The sequence below is a fragment of the Hemitrygon akajei genome, unplaced genomic scaffold (genome assembly GCF_048418815.1).
Source record: "Hemitrygon akajei unplaced genomic scaffold, sHemAka1.3 Scf000092, whole genome shotgun sequence".
NCBI classification, from domain to species: domain Eukaryota; kingdom Metazoa; phylum Chordata; class Chondrichthyes; order Myliobatiformes; family Dasyatidae; genus Hemitrygon; species Hemitrygon akajei.
In genome coordinates, this window is record NW_027331978.1 from 2,281,614 (window position 1) to 2,299,645 (window position 18,032).

At 43.6% G+C, this 18,032-nt stretch overlaps 1 protein-coding gene across 2 annotated transcripts; it reads left to right on the forward strand.

Annotated features, from left to right (window-relative positions):
• Positions 1 to 6,278: 6,278 nt before the first annotated feature.
• LOC140722890 (uncharacterized) lies at positions 6,279 to 16,805 on the forward strand. Of its 2 annotated transcripts, none has more exons than XM_073037522.1 (3): positions 6,279 to 6,432; positions 7,860 to 8,009; positions 13,819 to 16,805. In XM_073037522.1, exon 3 carries the CDS (start codon positions 14,219 to 14,221, stop codon positions 15,590 to 15,592), a length of 1,374 nt encoding a protein of 457 aa, XP_072893623.1. In that variant the 5' UTR covers positions 6,279 to 6,432; positions 7,860 to 8,009; positions 13,819 to 14,218; the 3' UTR covers positions 15,593 to 16,805. The 2 variants fall into 2 exon arrangements, with proteins under 2 accessions (XP_072893623.1, XP_072893624.1); XM_073037523.1 differs by having other exon boundaries at positions 6,281 to 6,432; positions 7,864 to 8,009.
• The last annotated feature ends 1,227 nt before the right edge of the window (positions 16,806 to 18,032 follow it).

Consider the following 18,032-nt stretch of genomic DNA (forward strand, 5'->3'; position numbering starts at 1 on the left):
TTCCCGTACTTGTGCACTTGGCAATAAATTGAACAGGACCTGAGAAATCACAGTCAGATTTGATTAGTGATGATCATCTTGGCAGCTCGGTAGGTCGAATGTATGAGACAGTACACTGTTAAATGCAAAACCCTGAACAGTGTTGATGATCAGAGGGATCTTAGACTCCAAGTTCATCGCTCCCTGAAAGAGACTGCACAGATTGATCGGGTGGTTAAGAAGGCAAATGGCATGGTTGTCTTTATTAGTTGAAGCACTGAGTTCAAAAGTTGGGAAGTTGTGTTGCGGCTGTTACGAGCCTGCGGTCGTACTGTGACTGTTTCTTTAAGAGCGCCGGCGTGAGGAGGCGGGGCTATGACGTCAGTCACAGGCTGACAGCGCTGACTGTGGACTGAACCATGAGAGTGAGAGAGCGATCTGCAGACAGGCAGTCGGCCAGTCTAAACAGAGAGAGAGAGACTGGAAAAGCTGATAGCTTCAGTTAGTCGCAGCTGAGGCTTGGAACTCTCCTGTGCCCACAAGAGTGGGTTGATCATCGGTACACAGAACCACAACGAACGTGTGTGGCTGTCACTTCGTACAATCCATAGGAGTGGAATTTGGAATATCTTGTATTAACCCTTGCCTGGGTATGATGTGTGGTAACCATATAAGACGGTATTCCTGTGACAGGTCACTTTCGCTGAGAACTCGTCTGTGGACGGATTCGACGGATAAGAACTTCGTCGACGGTTATTTTGAAGTAACGGCCTTTTCTCTACGTTTCACCCTGGATTACAAATATCTCTCTCCCGTCATTTATTCCGTGGATTTCTGAACTTTCCTACTTTACCATCTCAAGACTCTAAACTTTGATCCCTCAGGCTCGATAGTCTGCGAGTTACATTTACACATATATACACTTAATACTGTTAACTTTATTTCGTTAAGTTACTATATTATAAGTAGATACTAATAAACAGAGTGTTTTTACCATCAAAACCAGACTCCAGTGTGAACTCTATTGCTGCTGGTCCGTTTCTAAAACGCTTCAGTTCGTAACACAGTTTTATAAAACGAGTTAGACTACATCTGGAGTGTTTCATACAGTTCTGGTCGCCCCCATTCTCGGAAGGATGCCGGGGCTTTGGACAGGGCGCAGAAGAGGTTTCCCAGGATACTGCCTGGATTAGAGAGAACGAGCTATAACGAGAGGCTGGACAACATTTCAGTTCATTTCAGAAATGACAACAGTTCAGTTTCCTTCTGTGGCTCCAGAGCAGAAGCTCAGTCTGTCTAATATTTCCGCACAATTAAAATGGGGAATTTGTTTACTATCATCACGTACTGAACTTCCAATGAAAATCTTGCCTGACGTACCATCCGAACAGATCGATACATTGCAACAGTCCATTGAGCTGATATACGACAGAACAATCACTGTAACAAAGTATTATGGCTGCAGAGAAAGTGCAGTGCAGATAGACATATGGTGCAGGGTCACGTCGAGTTACATTGTGAGGCCGAGTCCATTTTATCATTCATTTGGCTTATAACCACAGACAAGAAGCCGTCCTTGAGCTTGTCATTACTAATAACTGCAGGTCTTTTTTCCTCACTTTCTCGTGGCACTAGACAGTGATGTCCATTAAGCACTTTATTATTTAATCTTGTATTGGAGACTTTTGCTATAACACTAAGTGAAGCTAAAAATATTCATGGTATCTCTATGAATGGAACCATACATAAGATTTCTCTTTAAGCAGATGATCTTTTGGTTTTTATTTCAAATCTTGAGGAATCAATTCCTAATCCTTTCGAAACACTTAAAGATTTCGGTAAATTTTCAGGATATAAACTTAACTTGAGTAACAGTGAATTGTTTCCATTAAATGTCCTTGTTAGTATATATAATGATATTCCTTTTAGAATAGTTAATATATTTAGATATTTAGGTATTATTATTACTAAAAAATATAAAGATCTTTATAAAGCGAATATAGTTCCTTTAATGGACTCCATGAAACAACAATTTTCTAGATGGAATCCACTTACTTTTTCTTTAATAGGTCGTACTCATGCTGTGAAAATGATTTTACCTAGATTTTTATATATTTTCCAAAATATACCCATCTTTTTAACTAAAACAAATTTCGATCAAATTGACTCTCTTATTTCTTCCTTTATTTGGAATAATAAGAGACCAAGAATTAATAAGTATCATTTACAAAATTCTAAAAAAAGATGGTGGACTTGAACTTCCGAATTTAAGACTGTATTATTGGGCTGTGAATATTAGACAATTATATTTTTGGTTATATTGGCTTGATAAGAACCAAAAATCATTATGGGTTGAATTGGAATTAAAAGCTGTTAAACAATTTTATTTAACGTTAGTTTTAGGAGCTCCATTACCTTTACAGCTCTCTAAAATTCCAAATTTAAATATTTACCCGGTTATTAAACAATCCCTACGGATTTGGGTTCAGTTTCGTAATTTTTTAAAAAAAATTTAAACAATTTACGTTGTATAGTTTTTATATCGAAACTTTCCATTTAAACCATCAAGAACTGACCCAATTTTTCTCCTATGGACAAATAAAGGGATCCATTCTTTTACAGATTTATTGTGTAATGGTCGATTGATGACCTTTGAAGAGTTAATTAACAAAGTTCCTCTCGCTCGTACACATTTTTTTCAAATATGTTCAGGTGAAACATTTTTTACAACAATGTTTACCTAAGTTTCCATATTTACAAGAATCTGATTTGTTGGATACCATTTTGAAATTGAATCCCTTAGTGAAAGGTTCTATTAGCAGAATTTATAATTTATTTTTGTTACAAAAGGAGAACCTATCACTAAAGATTAAACAAGATTGGGAGAGAGAACTTAATATGACCCTTGTTAAAGAAGATTAGCTTCGAGTTTTGAAAAACGTAAATTCTTCTTCTGTATGTGCCAACCATTGTTTAATTCAATTTAATACTGTTCACCGTTATTAATTTACAAAGGAGAGACTATCTAAAATATTTCCTACTACAGACAAATGCTGTGATAATGTGAAACTGAAGTAGCTACTTTGTCACATATGTTCTGGTCATATTCTTCATTAAAATCGTTTTGAAAATCTTTATTTTCTGCAATTTCTAAAGCTCTGAAAATGAACTTACAACCTAATAGATTGACTGTTCTATTTGGAATAGCTCTACATCATATTCAGGATATTTCATCTTCAGATCAACATGTAATTCCATTTGTTACACTACTGACAAGAAGGGATATTTTATTAAAATGGAAAGATATTTCTTCCTCTACATTAATTGAATGGTTTTCTCAATGAATGTTATGGCTTAGTTTGGAAAAAATAGAAGTAGAACTTTTGATACTCGATTCGATTTTGAGAGAAGATGGGGTTCTTTTGCCAAATATTATCACTTAATTTGAATTATGCTATATGGTTTCCGTCCAATTTTATTTTTTTATAAATATGAAATGACGGTTGATGATTCTTTTTTTTAAAAATTTAGATGATGGTCAAACGTATTGCTCCGGAGGGTTCATTGCTAACGGATTTTTCCCCTTTTTTTGTGGTTACTGGGTTTATTTCCGAGGTAGATGGGGTACTTTTTTCCCTTATTTTTCTATATATATATTTGACATTTTTATATTTTACGATCAGTTTTTTTCAGCTTTATTAATTGTATACTTACTAATCTATTGACGTTTTGAATCATTTTATAGCTGTAGAAGAGCATGTATCAATAAAAAAGATTCTAAAAATGAAAAATGAAACTGGCAAAACAATCACGAGACATATGGTGCAGAGTCACGTCGAGTTACATTGCGAGGCCGAGTACATTTTATCATTCATTTGTCTTATAACCACAGACAGGAATCCCTCCTTGAGCCGGGTGTTTCGCGCTTTAAGGCTTTTGTATCTCTTCCCCGATGGGGGAGCGGGTTTGCAGCAAGAATGTCCAGGTTGTGAGGTTCTTTGAGTACATGGCCTGCTTTTCCGAGGCAGGGGAAGTGTAGGAAGAGTCCATGGAGTGGAGGCTTGTTTCTCTGATGTTCTCTGCTCTCCAAAGTTCTCTGCAGTTCCTTGCTGTCATGGGCAAAGCAGTAGCCGTACGAAGGAGTGAAGTATCGACAAGAAACTCAGAGACCTCGGCCTTCACCCTGCCTTGTGTAGCTGGATCCTGGACTTCCTGTCAGATAGCCGGCAGGTGGTAGGAGTGGGCTCCATCTCCTGTGTCTCTCTGACCCTCAGCACACATACCCCACAGTGGTGTCTCTTTGCCCTCTCCTTTACTCTCTGTATACCCATGACTTGTGTCGCCACCCACAGCTCCAATCTGTTAATTAAATTTGCTGACGACACTATACTGACTGACCTAATCTCAAATAATAACGAGGCAGCCGACAGAGAAGTCATCACCCTGACACAGTGGTGTCAATAAAACAACCTCTCCCTCATTGTGACAAAAACAAAGGAGCTGGTTGTGGATTACAGGAGGAATGGAGACAGGAACCAAATTCAACATTTCCAAGACTGTTATTGACACAAAATGTACATTTTAATATTGATCATGACACAATGTATTTTATATATTGTTAATGACATAAAGCATATTTACAGATTGTTACTGACAGAGAATCGTATAATTTGTGTTCCGTGTGTTATCTGAATGTACTTGCCTGTGATGTTGCCACAAGTCAGTGTTTCTTTGTACCTGTACCTTCCCGTACTTGTGCACTTGGCAATAAATTCAACAGGACCTGAGAAATCTCAGTGAGATTTGATTAGTGATGATCATCTTGGCAGCTCGGTAGGTCGAATGTATGAGACAGTACACTGTTAAATGTAAAACCCTGAACAGTGTTGATGATCAGAGGGATCTTAGACTCCAGGTTCATCGCTCCCTGAAAGAGACTGCACAGATTGACCGGGTGGTTAAGAAGGCAAATGGCATGGTTGTCTTTATTAGTTGAAGCATTGAGTTCAAAAGTCGGGAAGTTGTGTTGCGGCTGTTACGAGCCTGCTGTCGTACTGTGACTGTTTCTTTAAGAGCGCCGGCGTGAGGAGGCGGGACTATGACGTCAGTCACAGGCTGACAGCGCTGACTGTGGACTGAACCATAAGAGAGAGAGAGCGATCTGCAGACAGGCAGTCGGCCAGGAGTGGGGGGGGGGGGGGGGGGGAGAGAGAGAGAGAGAGAGAGAGAGAGAGAGACTGGAAACGCTGATCGCTTCAGTTAGTCGCAGCTGAGGCTTGGAACTCTCCTTTGCCCACAAGAGTGGGCTGTTCATCGGTACACGGAACCACAACGAATGTGTGTGGCTGTCACTTCGTATAATCCATAGGAGTGGAATGTGGAATATCTTGTCTTAATCCTTGCCTGGGTATGTTGTGTGGTAACCCCTGGAAGACGGTATTCCTGTGACAGGTCACTTTCGCTGATAACTCGTCTGTGACGGTTTCAACGGATAAGAACTTCGACGACGGTTATTTTGATGTAACGGCCGTTTCTCTACGTTTCACCCTGGATTATAAATATCTCTCCACCATTATTTATTCCGTGGATTACTGAACTTTCCTACTTTACCATCTCAAGACTCTGAGCTTTGTTCCCTCAGGCTCGATAGTCTGGGAGTTATATTTACACATATATACACATAACACAGTTAACTTTCCTTTATTTCATTAAGTTACTACATCATAAGTAGATACTAATAAAGAGAGTGGTTTTAACATCAAAACCAGACTCCAGTGTGAACTCTATTGCTGCTGGTTTGTTTCTGAAACGTTACAGTTCGTAACACAGTTTTATAAAACTAGTTAGCCCACATCTGGAGTGTTTCATACAGTTCTGGTCGCCCCCATTCTCGGAAGGATGTGGGGGCTTTGGACAGGGCGGGGAAGAGGTTTACCAGGACACTGCCTGGATTAGAGGGCATGAGCTATAACGAGAGGCTGGACAAACTTGTGTTGTTTTCTCCAGAGCGGCGCAGGCTGGGGAGAGACTGGATGGACGTTTCTAAGATTACGAGAGGAATAGATAGAGTGGAGAGACGATATATTTTTCCCGGGGGTTGAAATGTCTAATACATTTAAGGTGAGAGGAGATGTGAGCGGCAAGTTTACTTCTTTCCTCAGACTAATGAGTAGCCGGAGTCTCTGCCTGGGGGGATGGGGGTCAATCAATCCTGACACGTGATCCCGTTTGCCCCTCCCATTTAACCGCAAATGGGCAGCATCTGCGTGTCTGTTTCCGAGGCCCCGCCTCCCGATGATGTAACAATCTCTTCGCGCATGCTCACAGTCTCCGGGTGGACGGTGTTTTCCTCTCCGCTCAGAGCTGAAGTGCGCCGGCTCTGTGTACGGGAAAGACTTTCGTCTCTTCCGTCGGGATCACTGTCTGCGGGCCGAAGATATCACTTTCCCATCGGTGAGTATTGAGACCGATCCCAAGCGGGGAGATCCGATGTTGGCCGTGAGCCCCGAACTGAGGGCCAGTTACTCATTTATTTTCCAATTATCTGGGCTCGTCAGAAATGTGTCGACTTCACTTAATCTGCATTGAACGATCCAAACCAGGAGCCCAGGCTGTCTGTTTCCGCAGAATTGTAATGGAAGTCCCGCCGACAGGTCACGTGAGGCTGTGTGCCGCTGATTCGCCCCGCCCTCCGCTTTGTGACGCCAGATCACGTGGTGTGATGTTGGCCGCTGAGTCCCATTAACTTCCCCGAACTCTCCTTGTTTCCTGAGGCTCCTCACATTTGTCCTGGAGCTTTATGGCTGTTGTGTCTTCTCCCGGACTGGGGTGTGTGAGAAAGGAGAACGTCCCAGGTTGTGGGGATCTTTGATTTCATTGCCTGCTTTACCGAGGGACTGGGAAGTCTAGGGGGAGAATGGTTCGAGCCTCAGCTCCCCGCAGCGTGTTGTGTCCTTCAGCAAGGCATTTAGCCACACATTACTCCTGCACGTTCATAGCCTAGCGACGGCGGCCGGTCCAGTATGTACAAGAGAGGATCTGTAAACAAATTTCCTGAAATGGTCCTGTTTTAACCTGGAAATGGAGTGATAGTATAACAGTAAAGGAAGCACAACGTTTCCCTGTAAATTATCCTGGAACGGATTTGTCTGTTATTCCTGGAAATGTGTTCAGTACAGTTGTTGCTAACAAGGTTTACATGAATAATCTCAGGAATGATCGGATTTATATATGAGGAGCATTTGATGGCTCTGGACCTGTGCTCAATGGAGTTCAGAGGGACAGTGGGGGTGGTGGGAGATGTATGGTTAAGTAAACCTACCGAATGCTGAAAAGCCTGGATACAGTGGACGTGGAGGGGATGTTTCCATTAGACAGAGAGTCTGTGATCTGACAGCACAGTCTCAGAATAAAGATGCTTCCCTTTAAAACTGAGATGAGAAAAAAAATTTGGCCAAAAGATGTCTGATATGTGGAATTTGTTGCCGCAGAATTTGTTTGAGGCTGCCATTTGGGTATATTTGTGAAGATTCATATACTGATGATTGCTGAGTAGCTTCAGGGTTACAGGAGGGAGGCAGGAATATGGTGTTGGATTAAAAATCAGCCCTGGTTGAATGGTTGAGTGGTGGGACAGACCAGATGGATTGAATCACCTGATTCTGTTCCTCTGTCTTGTGTCTTACCATGACTGAGTGATGGCTCCTTCTTATCCCGTATCGTCTGTGTCATGTGAGGGACAATAAAAGATTGTTCACTGAGATCATTATATTTGCCTTCAACGTTTAAATTTCAGTGAGTTTTGTTCCTAGTAACATTAAGCAGAAATGTTTGGTCCTCCTTTTCATTGTTAACGTGCTTCATTATCTTTCATGTTAAAGTTAGACCTGCGGTGAGAGATTTATTGGAAGAAAAACCACGACTGAAGACGAGGGAACAGCAACAAGTGAACCAGCCCGAGGATTGAGAGCATCAACTGGAGAGAACCCATCTGACTCAGGGTTTCCATTGATTCAGTCAGGAGAAAGTTGGTGAGTCTCATTTACTCAAACACTTGTCCTTTAGACGTTACGTACCATCACAAAGGAAATTAGGAAATAGTTGGGAGTGAGACTGAATGTGCCCAGAAGAACCAGTTATGCCAGTACCAGTCAGACCCAGTTGTGAAGAAGCCCCCCCCCCCACCCCAGTATTCCCTTTAAACTTTTCGCCCTTCACCCTTAACCCACGTCCTCTGGTTCTTTTTTCTCTCCCCTATCCTCAGTGGAAAAAGCCTGCTTGCATTCACTCTATCTGTACCCATCATAATTTTATATACCTCTATCAAGTCTCCCCTCATTCTTCTACACTCCTAAGAATGAAGTTCTAACCTATTCCACCTTTCTCTGTAACTGAGTTTCTCAAGTCCTGGCAACATCCTTGTAAACCTTCTCTGCACTCTTTCAACCTTATTAATATACTTCCTGTAATTCGGTGACCAAAACTGCACACAATACTCCAAATTTGGCCTCACTAATACCTCATACAACCTCACCATAACATTCCAACTCTTATAATCAATACTTTGATTTATAAAGGCCAATGAACCAAAAGCTCTCTTTACTACCCTATCTACCTGTGATGCCACTTTTAGGGAATTTTGTATCAGTATTCCTAGATCCCTCTGTTCTAGTGCACTCCTCAGTGCCCTGCCATTTACCTTGCATGTTCTACCTTGGTATTTCCTTCCATAGTGCAATACCTCACACTTGTCTGTATTAAACTACATCTGCCATTTTTCAGCCCATTTTTCCAGCTGGTCCAGATCCCTCTGCAATCTTTGAAAACCTTCCTCACTGTCCACTACACCTCCAATCTTTGTATCATCAACAAATTTGCTGATCCAATTTACCAAATTATCATCCAGATCATTGATATAGATGACAAATAACCATGGACCCAGCACTGATCCCTGTGGTACACCACTAGTCACAGGCCTCCACTCAGAGTAGCAATCCTCCACTACTGCTCTCTGACTTCTCCCATTCTCAATTTCCAATCAAATTTACTACCTCACCATGTATACCTAGTGACTGAATCTTCCTAACTAACCTCCCATGCGGGACCTTGTCAAAGGCCTTACTGAAGTCCACTACATACACTGCCTTGCCTTCATCCACTTTCCTTGTAACCTCCTCGAAAATCTCTAATATATTTGTTAAACATGACCTACCATGCACAAAGCCGTGTTGACTCTCCCTAATAAGTCCCTGTCTGTCTAAATAATTGTCGATCCTATCTCTTAGTACTCCTTCCAATAATTTACCCATGACCAACATCAAACTTACCAGCCTATAATTTCCTGGATTACTTTTTGAGCCTTCTTTAAACAAGGGAACAACATGAGCTATCCTCCAATCCTCTGGCACCTCACCCGTAGATAACAACATTTAAATATATCTGCCAGGGCCCCTGCAATTTCAACACTAGTCTCCTTCATGGTCCGAGGGAATACCCTGTCAGGTCCTGGAGATTTATCTACTCGCCTCAAGGTAACAAGCACCTCCTCCTCTTCTATCTGTATAGGTTCCATGACCTCAATACTTGTTTGCCTCATTTCCATTGACTCCATGCCAGTTTGCTTAGTAAATTCAGACACAAAAAAAAACATTTAACATCTCCCCAATTTCTTTTGGTTCCATACATAGCCAACCGCTCTGATCTTCAAGAGGACCAATTTTATCCCTTAACTATCCTTTTGCTATTAATATACCTGTGGAAGCTCTTACTCTCCTTCACCTTGACTGCCAACGCTACCTCATGTCTTCTTTCAGCCCTCCTGATTTCTTCCTTATGTTTTTTTTGCACTTTTTATACTCCTCAAGTATCGTCTTTGCTCCCTGTTTCTTACACATGTCATACATCTCTCTCCTCTTTATCAGAGTTCCAATATCCATCAAGAACCAAGGTTCCTTATTCTTATTCACTTTGCCTTTAATCCTGAGACTTTGTTCCCAGGGTGTCCTCATGGGCCATCCAGAAATGATTTCAGCTGGTGACAGCCCTGTTTTCCCCTATGGGGTAACCCTCATGTGGAATCGGGCTAATGGTCGTACCTTCAACCAAGTGAGTCCAGTCTCCGCTGTTAGTCTGGCCAGTTTACTCTTCAGAGTGCCGTTGCCTCTTTCCACTCTGCCAGCGGCCCGTGGGTGGTGTACACAGTGGAATTGTTGCTTGATAGCTAGTTTGTTACATACCCATTTGTTTACTTTCATCACAAAGTGTGGGCCATTGTTGAACTCAGCATCTCTGCCAGGCTGTACCTGGGAATTATTTCCCTTAATAATACATTCACAACAGTCACAGCAATATTGATGGTAGTTGGAATAGCTTCAATCTATCTATTGAGCACATCTATAATATCTAAGCAGTGTTTATAGCAATGTACTCTAGGCAATTCAATAAAATCAACTTGTAGACCGGTGTGCAGGGTACAGGTTACCAACCATTCCCTCCTTTCCCAGGTGTGTACAATTATGTATATAATCGACCAATATTGGTAAAAACTGTGTAGGAACACAAACCTGTCCCGCTGGGGTGATCCAAAAACCTAGGTCGGGGTCTTTCTGGCATTCCATCTGGGACCACAGTTTTCACTCCTCCTCAGAGGCATCCCCCTGAAAACTACGTACCTCCCTCATGTCTGGCCTACCCGTTCTGCTTTAGTCACGGAAGGTTGTTTGACGGGAACCCGAGGGGACTACAACTACTGAGGATTTTGCCACAGTTTTCGCTGTCTAATCTGCTAAAGCATTGCCTGTAGTGACCAGGTTAGACATGCGGGCATGGGCTGCACATTTAATAACAGCCAAAACTCGAGGTAGCTGTAGAGCGGTGAGTAAGTTGTTTACAAAGGTGGCATTACTAATGGGGAGGCCAGAGGAAGTGAGGAATCCCCACGTTCCCAGAGATCCCCGTAATCATGTACAATTCCAAATGCATAACGGGAGTCTGTGTAAATGTTCCCACTTTAGTCTGTTGCTGGGATACAGGCATGAGTCAGAGCAAACAGCTCAGCCTTCTGGGCGGAGACAGCTGCTTCAAAAGAGGCCTGCTCAATTACTTCACTGTCCGTCCCTATCGCATAGTCAGAATATCGGTTTCCTGATAGATCCACAAAAGAGCTTCCATCCTCGTAAAATTTGCCTCAGGCTTGAGGGGGTATTGCAGAATGGATGGGAGAGTCTGTCCTTCTTTGAGGGTGATCCAGATGGGGGCAGTCGGTGCGGACAACCATGGCCTGAAATTGCCCAGAGCTGTGGTACAACATATTGCATTCAGTGAATATTAAAAGAGTGTCTTACCAGATGTCCCGTCTTCACCTCCGACTCCTTCCAGTATTGAGGTTGGACTGCGGCCAAGTCTTGCCAGTCTCCCTCAGTGATGGAGGCTTGTTTTGTCAGGGTGTGGGCAAGGAACCCTAGGCTCTTTGGCTTGAACCCAGGGCAAACCCTAACGGTGGTATGGGGAACCACCAGTCCTGTCTGTTGCCAAAGGAAATCCAGAGCTTCGGCCAGTAATGCCCTGCCCGCTCTTCCTTTAACCTCTCCAATCACTGTGACTGGGAACTTCTGTCCCTCGAGGGGTGCATAATATTGGCTTTCCTCAGTGACGCACCCCGTAGGGTCATAGCACAGAGTCACATGAGGGTCGGCCGCTGGCGGAAGGGGTTCAAATGCAGTGGAGTCCAGATTAAGTGCCCACCACTGGGGGGTTTAGAAACTGGGGAAGCTGTCGGTTGTTCACTAGCCCCAGGGTGACACCCTTGTCTGTGTCTCCGCTCCTCCTGTCCTCCACAATCAGCTCCTTTATTTTTGTGACAATGAGGGAGAGTTTATTTTCTTGACACCAGTCAGATGTTGTTCAGACCTCAGATAGAGTCAGCAATCAAATGATTGAGCATGGTGCGATGAATGTGCTGAGCTGTGTATATCACAATGCAAGAAGCATCGTAGGAAAGCGAGATGAGCTCAGGAAAGGGAATTATGATATTGTAGACATTATTGGGATGTGGTTGCACCCAATAGTCTGAGGGATTTAGAGGAACAAAAGTTATTCAGTAAGTAATTTTAATTTTCCATATATTGACTGGGACTCCCATACAGTAAAAGGACTAGATGGGGTAGAGTTTCTCAAATGTGCCCATAATCGGTACATAGAATTCCTGACGAAGAAGGGTGCAATAAGCTGTTAGGTAATGATCAGGGCTGGTGACAGAAATTAGTGATCATAATGACATGAAGTTCAAAATAAAGATGGAAAAAGAGAGATCTGGACCATGGGTTGAGATTCTAAATTGGAGAAAGGTCAATTTTGATGGTATCAGAAAGGATCTGACAAGTGTGGATTGGGACAGGCTGTTTTCTCACAAAGGAGTACTTAGTAAGTGGGAGGCCTTGAGAAGTGAAATTTTGAGGTTATAGAATTTGTACATGCCTTACAAAATGAAAGTTGAAACGTAACTGGTTCAGGGAAACTCGGCTTTCAGGAGATATTGAGGCCCTGGATATTTTGTTCCTCTAAATGCCTCAGACTGTTGGGTGCTACCAAGACTCATTAATGACTGACTCATGAATCATCTTTCCACGCCCTGAGCTCATTTGACTTTTTTTTCTTTGGTTGTCTTCTGTTGGTTTCTAGCTTCCCAATAGCTTTTGCTCTTTTGTTTGCCCTCTCTTTGGCTTTTATGTTGGCTTTGGCTTCTCATTTCAGCCACAGTTGTGTCCTCCTGCCTTTCCAATGCTTCCACTTCTTTGGGATATATCGATCACTTATCTCCCGAATTGCTCCAAGAAACTCCAGCCATTGCTGCTCCATTGTCACTCCTACCTTTTCCCTTCCAAACAAGTTTGTCTAGCTTCTCTGTTATAGAAGTTTGGAACAGTTCACAGAGAAACTGGCTATTTGGCTCATCTGGTCAATGCTGAAAACAAAAAACATTTAAACTGTCCAATGCATGTACCTGCACCAAGACCATCGCCCTCCATACCCCTACCATCCAGACTCCCATCCAAACTTCCTTTAAATGGTGAAACCGAGCTCATATTCACTACTTGTGTTGGCATTTCATTCCATGCTCACACAACCATTTCAGTAAAGAGCTTTTCCAAATGTTCCTGTTAAATTTTCACCTTCCTCACTTATCCATGCCCTCTAGTTGTTATCCCACCCAACCTCAGAGGAAAAAGCTGCTTGCATTTACCCTATCTGTACCCTCATAATTCTGTATACTTCTGACAAATCCTCAAAGTAACGCATAATTTCATTCTTTATGTTTAGAGCATTTTTTAGTTGTATAAGATGATGAGGGGCATTGACCTTGTGGATAGCCAGAGGTGTTTTCCCAGGGCTGAAATGGCTCACATGAGGGGGCACAGTTTAAGGTGATTTGAAATAGATACCGTGGGGATGTCAGGGGTATGTTTTCTACACAGAGAGTGGTGGGTGCATGGAATGCATTGCCAGCTATTTGTGTGAGAGTGTTTCAGTTACTTTGGGGCCAGGAACCCATGCAGCTCAGTGGGAACAGGGAATAATACCAATGGAGAGAGTCAAACTGAGCCAGGTCACAGATTGGAGATGGCAGAAATGCCCCATTCTTATAGAGACAGGAAGAGCATTAGAGAGTTTGATGGTCATTCCAGATACCATTCACTGTGCCCAGTTCGAAGATGATTTCTCTCTCCAACTTGTGTTGAACTTCACTGTAACAGTGTGATGATAGATCACCCCTTGGCAACTCACTTGACCTCATCTGAAATGTCCTACATCCATTGATGGATTTTGTAAATCTCTTTACAGGTTACAAATGACGAGGAATTTGCGGGAATCGTGAACACAACACACTAGTTTTGTTGTCACTGTCCAGATATTTAAGAAGTGGAACAAGGGATTCATTCGATCATCTTTCCTGCTCAGACTGTGGGGAGGGATTCAGTTGATCATCTGTGTGACTGGCACACCCATCATCTTACACAGGCGGGACCCGATCATCTGCTCAGACGGTGGGAATGGATTCAGTCGGATATTTCAACTGAAGGTACATCAGCAAGTACCCACTGGGCAAGGCCATTCAACTGTTCTGTGTGCGAGAAGGGATTCAGTCCATCTTCCCACCTGTGGACACACCAGTCAGTTCACTGGGCAGAGGCTGGTCATTTGCTGAATTTGTGGAGAAGGAGTCACTCAGTCATCTGATCTAATGGCTCACCAGCGATTTTGCACCGGGGAGCGGCCATTCACCTGCTTAGACTGTGGGAAGGGATTCACTCAGTCATATGAACTACTGTTACACAAGTCAGTTCACACTGGGGAGAAGCCATTCACCTGCACAGACTGTGGGAAGGGATTCACTCGGTCATCTAAACTAAAGGTACATCAGCGAGTTCACACTGGGGAGAGGCCTTTCACCTGCTCAGACTGTGGGAAAGGTTTCACTCAGTCATGGACCCTAATTGCACACCAGCGAGTTCACACTGGTGAGAGGCCGTTCAACTGCTCAGACTGTGGGAAGGGATTCATTCAGTCATACGAACTACTGTTACACAAGTCAGTTCACACTGGGGAGAAGCCATTCACCTGCTCAGACTGTGGGAAGGGATTCACTCGGTCATCTAATCTAAAGGTACATCAGCGAGTTCACACTGGGGAGAGGCCTTTCACCTGCTCAGACTGCGGGAAAGGATTCACTCAGTCATGGACCCTAATTGCACACCAGCGAGTTCACACTGGTGAGAGGCCGTTCAACTGTTCAGACTGTGGGAAGGGATTCACTCATTCATACGAACTACTGTTACACAAGTCAGTTCACTCTGGGGAGAAGCCATTCACCTGCTCAGACTGTGGGAAGGGATTCACTCGCTCATCTAAACTAAAGGTACATCAGCGAGTTCACACTGGGGAGAGGCCTTTCACCTGCTCAGAATGTGGGAAGGGATTCACTCAGTCATGGACCCTAATTGTACACCAGCGAATTCACAGTGGTGAGAGGCCGTTCAACTGCTCAGACTGTGGGAAGGGATTCACTTACTCATCCCAACTGAGGGAGCATCACCGAGTTCACACTAGGGAGAGGCCGTTCACCTGCTCAGACTGTGGGAAGGGATTCACTTGCTCATCTAAACTGAAGGTACATCAACGAGTTCACACTGGGGAGAGGCCATTCACCTGCTCAGACTGTGGGAAGGGATTCACTTGCTCATCTAATCTTAAGCTACATCAACGAGTTCACACTGGGGAGAGGCCATTCACCTGCTCAGACTGTGGGAAGGGATTCACTCGGTCATCCCAGCTACTGGTACACAAGTCAGCTCACACCGGGAAGCGGCCGTTCACCTGCTCAGACTGTGGGAAAGGATTCACTTCATCATCTCAACTGAAGGTACATCAGCGATTTCACACCAGGGAGCGGCCGTTCCCCTGCTCAGACTGTGGGAAGGGATTCACTTGGTCATCTCAACTGAAGGAACATCGGAGAGTTCACACTGGGGAGAAGCCGTTCACCTGCTCAGACTGTGGGAAGGGATTCACTTGGTCATCTCAACTACAGAGACACCAGCGAATTCACACTGGGTAGAGGCTGATCACCTGCTCAGACTGTGGGAAGGGATTCACTGGGTCATCTCAACTACAGAGACATCAGCGAGTTCACACTGGGTAGAGGCTGATCACCTGCTCAGACTGTGGGAAGGGATTCACTGGGTCATCTCAACTACAGAGACACCAGCGAGTTCACACTGGGTAGAGGCTGATCACCTGCTCAGACTGTGGGAAGGGATTCACTTGGTCATCTCAACTACAGAGACACCAGCGAATTCACACTGGGTAGAGGCTGATCACCTGCTCAGACTGTGGGAAGGGATTCACTGGGTCATCTCAACTACAGAGACATCAGCGAGTTCACACTGGGTAGAGGCTGATCACCTGCTCAGACTGTGGGAAGGGATTCACTGGGTCATCTCAACTACAGAGACATCAGCGAGTTCACACTGGGTAGAGGCTGATCACCTGCTCAGACTGTGGGAAGGGATTCACTGGGTCATCTCAACTACAGAGACATCAGCGAGTTCACACTGGGTAGAGGCTGATCACCTGCTCAGACTGTGGGAAGGGATTTACTTGGTCATCTCAACTACAGAGACACCAGCGAATTCACACTGGGTAGAGGCTGATCACCTGCTCAGACTGTGGGAAGGGATTCACTGGGTCATCTCAACTACAGAGACATCAGTGAGTTCACACTGGGTAGAGGCTGATCACCTGCTCAGACTGTGGGAAGGGATTCACTGGGTCATCTCAACTACAGAGACACCAGCGAGTTCACCCTGGGTAGAGGCCGATCACCTGCTCAGAATGTGGGAAGGGATTCACTCGGTCATCTCAACTATGAAGACACCAGCGAATTCACACTGGGTAGAGTCTGATCACCTGCTCGGTCTTTGGGAAGAGATTCTCTCAGCCAAATCAACTAAATGTGTATCACTGACTTTTACACTGGGGAGAGGCTGTTCACCTACTGTGAATGTGGGAAGTGATTCACTGAGTCATCTAACCTTATGTAAATATCGCTTTGGCTAGCAACTTAATATAGGGGGTCTTAGCCCCCCAGCCTAGAAAAGAAATCTCATTTGGGTGGATGCTGCGTGATGTGTCCCCTGTTACAAATCAGTACTGTACCCCGAAATACCAAACCGTACACAATATGTGATTAAACAATTGATCTTTATAATTCTTACTTTGACTGAGGCAATGATGTACAGTATATCAGTAAAGTTTCCCGTAACATTTGACTTCATTGTTATGTATTATCTTGCACCTTCTACCTCACTGAGTTTTCCAGGAATCAGTTTTTGCTAGAACAACAAGAGGTTTAATTGATTGCAGCACCTGGTGGGGTAAGAGTTATAAGCTACGATCATAGGGTATGACAGGAAAGATTCTAGCATTTTGTTATGAACCAAAACACTTCAGAAACGAACCAGCAGCAATAGACTGCACCTGGAGTCTGGTTTTGATGTTAAAACCACTATCTTCATTAGGATCTTCTTATAATCTAGTAACTTAGGCAAGATAAACAAAAGTTAACAGTGCTATGTATATATATATATATATATATATATATATATATATATACATATATATATATATATATATATATACATATATATATATATATATATGTGTGTGTGTGTGTGTGTGTGTGTGTAGATTTAACTCCCAAGCTATTGAGCTCGGTGTTGGGGGGGGGGGGGGGTGGGGGTGGAGAACTAGGCTTAGAGTCTTGAGATGGTTAGGTATGAAAGTTTAGTTCATTCATGGAATAAGGGATGGGAGAGAGAGATTTGTAATCCAGGGTAAATGCAGAGAGAAGGCAATTACGTTGAATTCCACAGGTTCCACGGTGGTAAAATGAGATACCAGTCGCCGTAGATTTTATCTGTCGTCGTTCCAAATACACATACGCATTATCACCGAAAGTGACTTGTCACAGGGATATGAATCGCCACACCACATACCCAGGCAAAGTTTAACACGTAAGTGGTCTCCACAGGATTCCCCAAACAAAATCCACTCCTGTGGATTATTCGGGGTGACAGGCGCACATTCGATGTGCACTGGATCGATAATCAAACCGCCCTTGTGGGCACAGGAGAGTTCCAAACAGTGACCCTTGGCCACTAGCTTCCTTGTCCAAATCCTTTTGTTCTCTTTCTTTGCGTCCTTCTGTCTGTGAGTGTCTGTGTCCTCGCTTAAAACCAAACAAACTGCGAGTAATGTAAACAAGCTGCAAGTCAGACAGTCCCGCCTCCTTGAGCTCTCTCTCTCTGTAAAAATCAAAAATGAGCTGAGAAAGTCAGCGGCTGACGTCATTGTTAGTCCCCACCTCACTCTGGCACTCTCTTAAAGTGACAGTCCACAGCAAACGAAACTTAGGGATTCATAACACTTCCCCTCTTCCCAAAAAATAATTCTTGATCTCGAAGAGCAAAATTTTAACTGCAAACTACAGTATATAA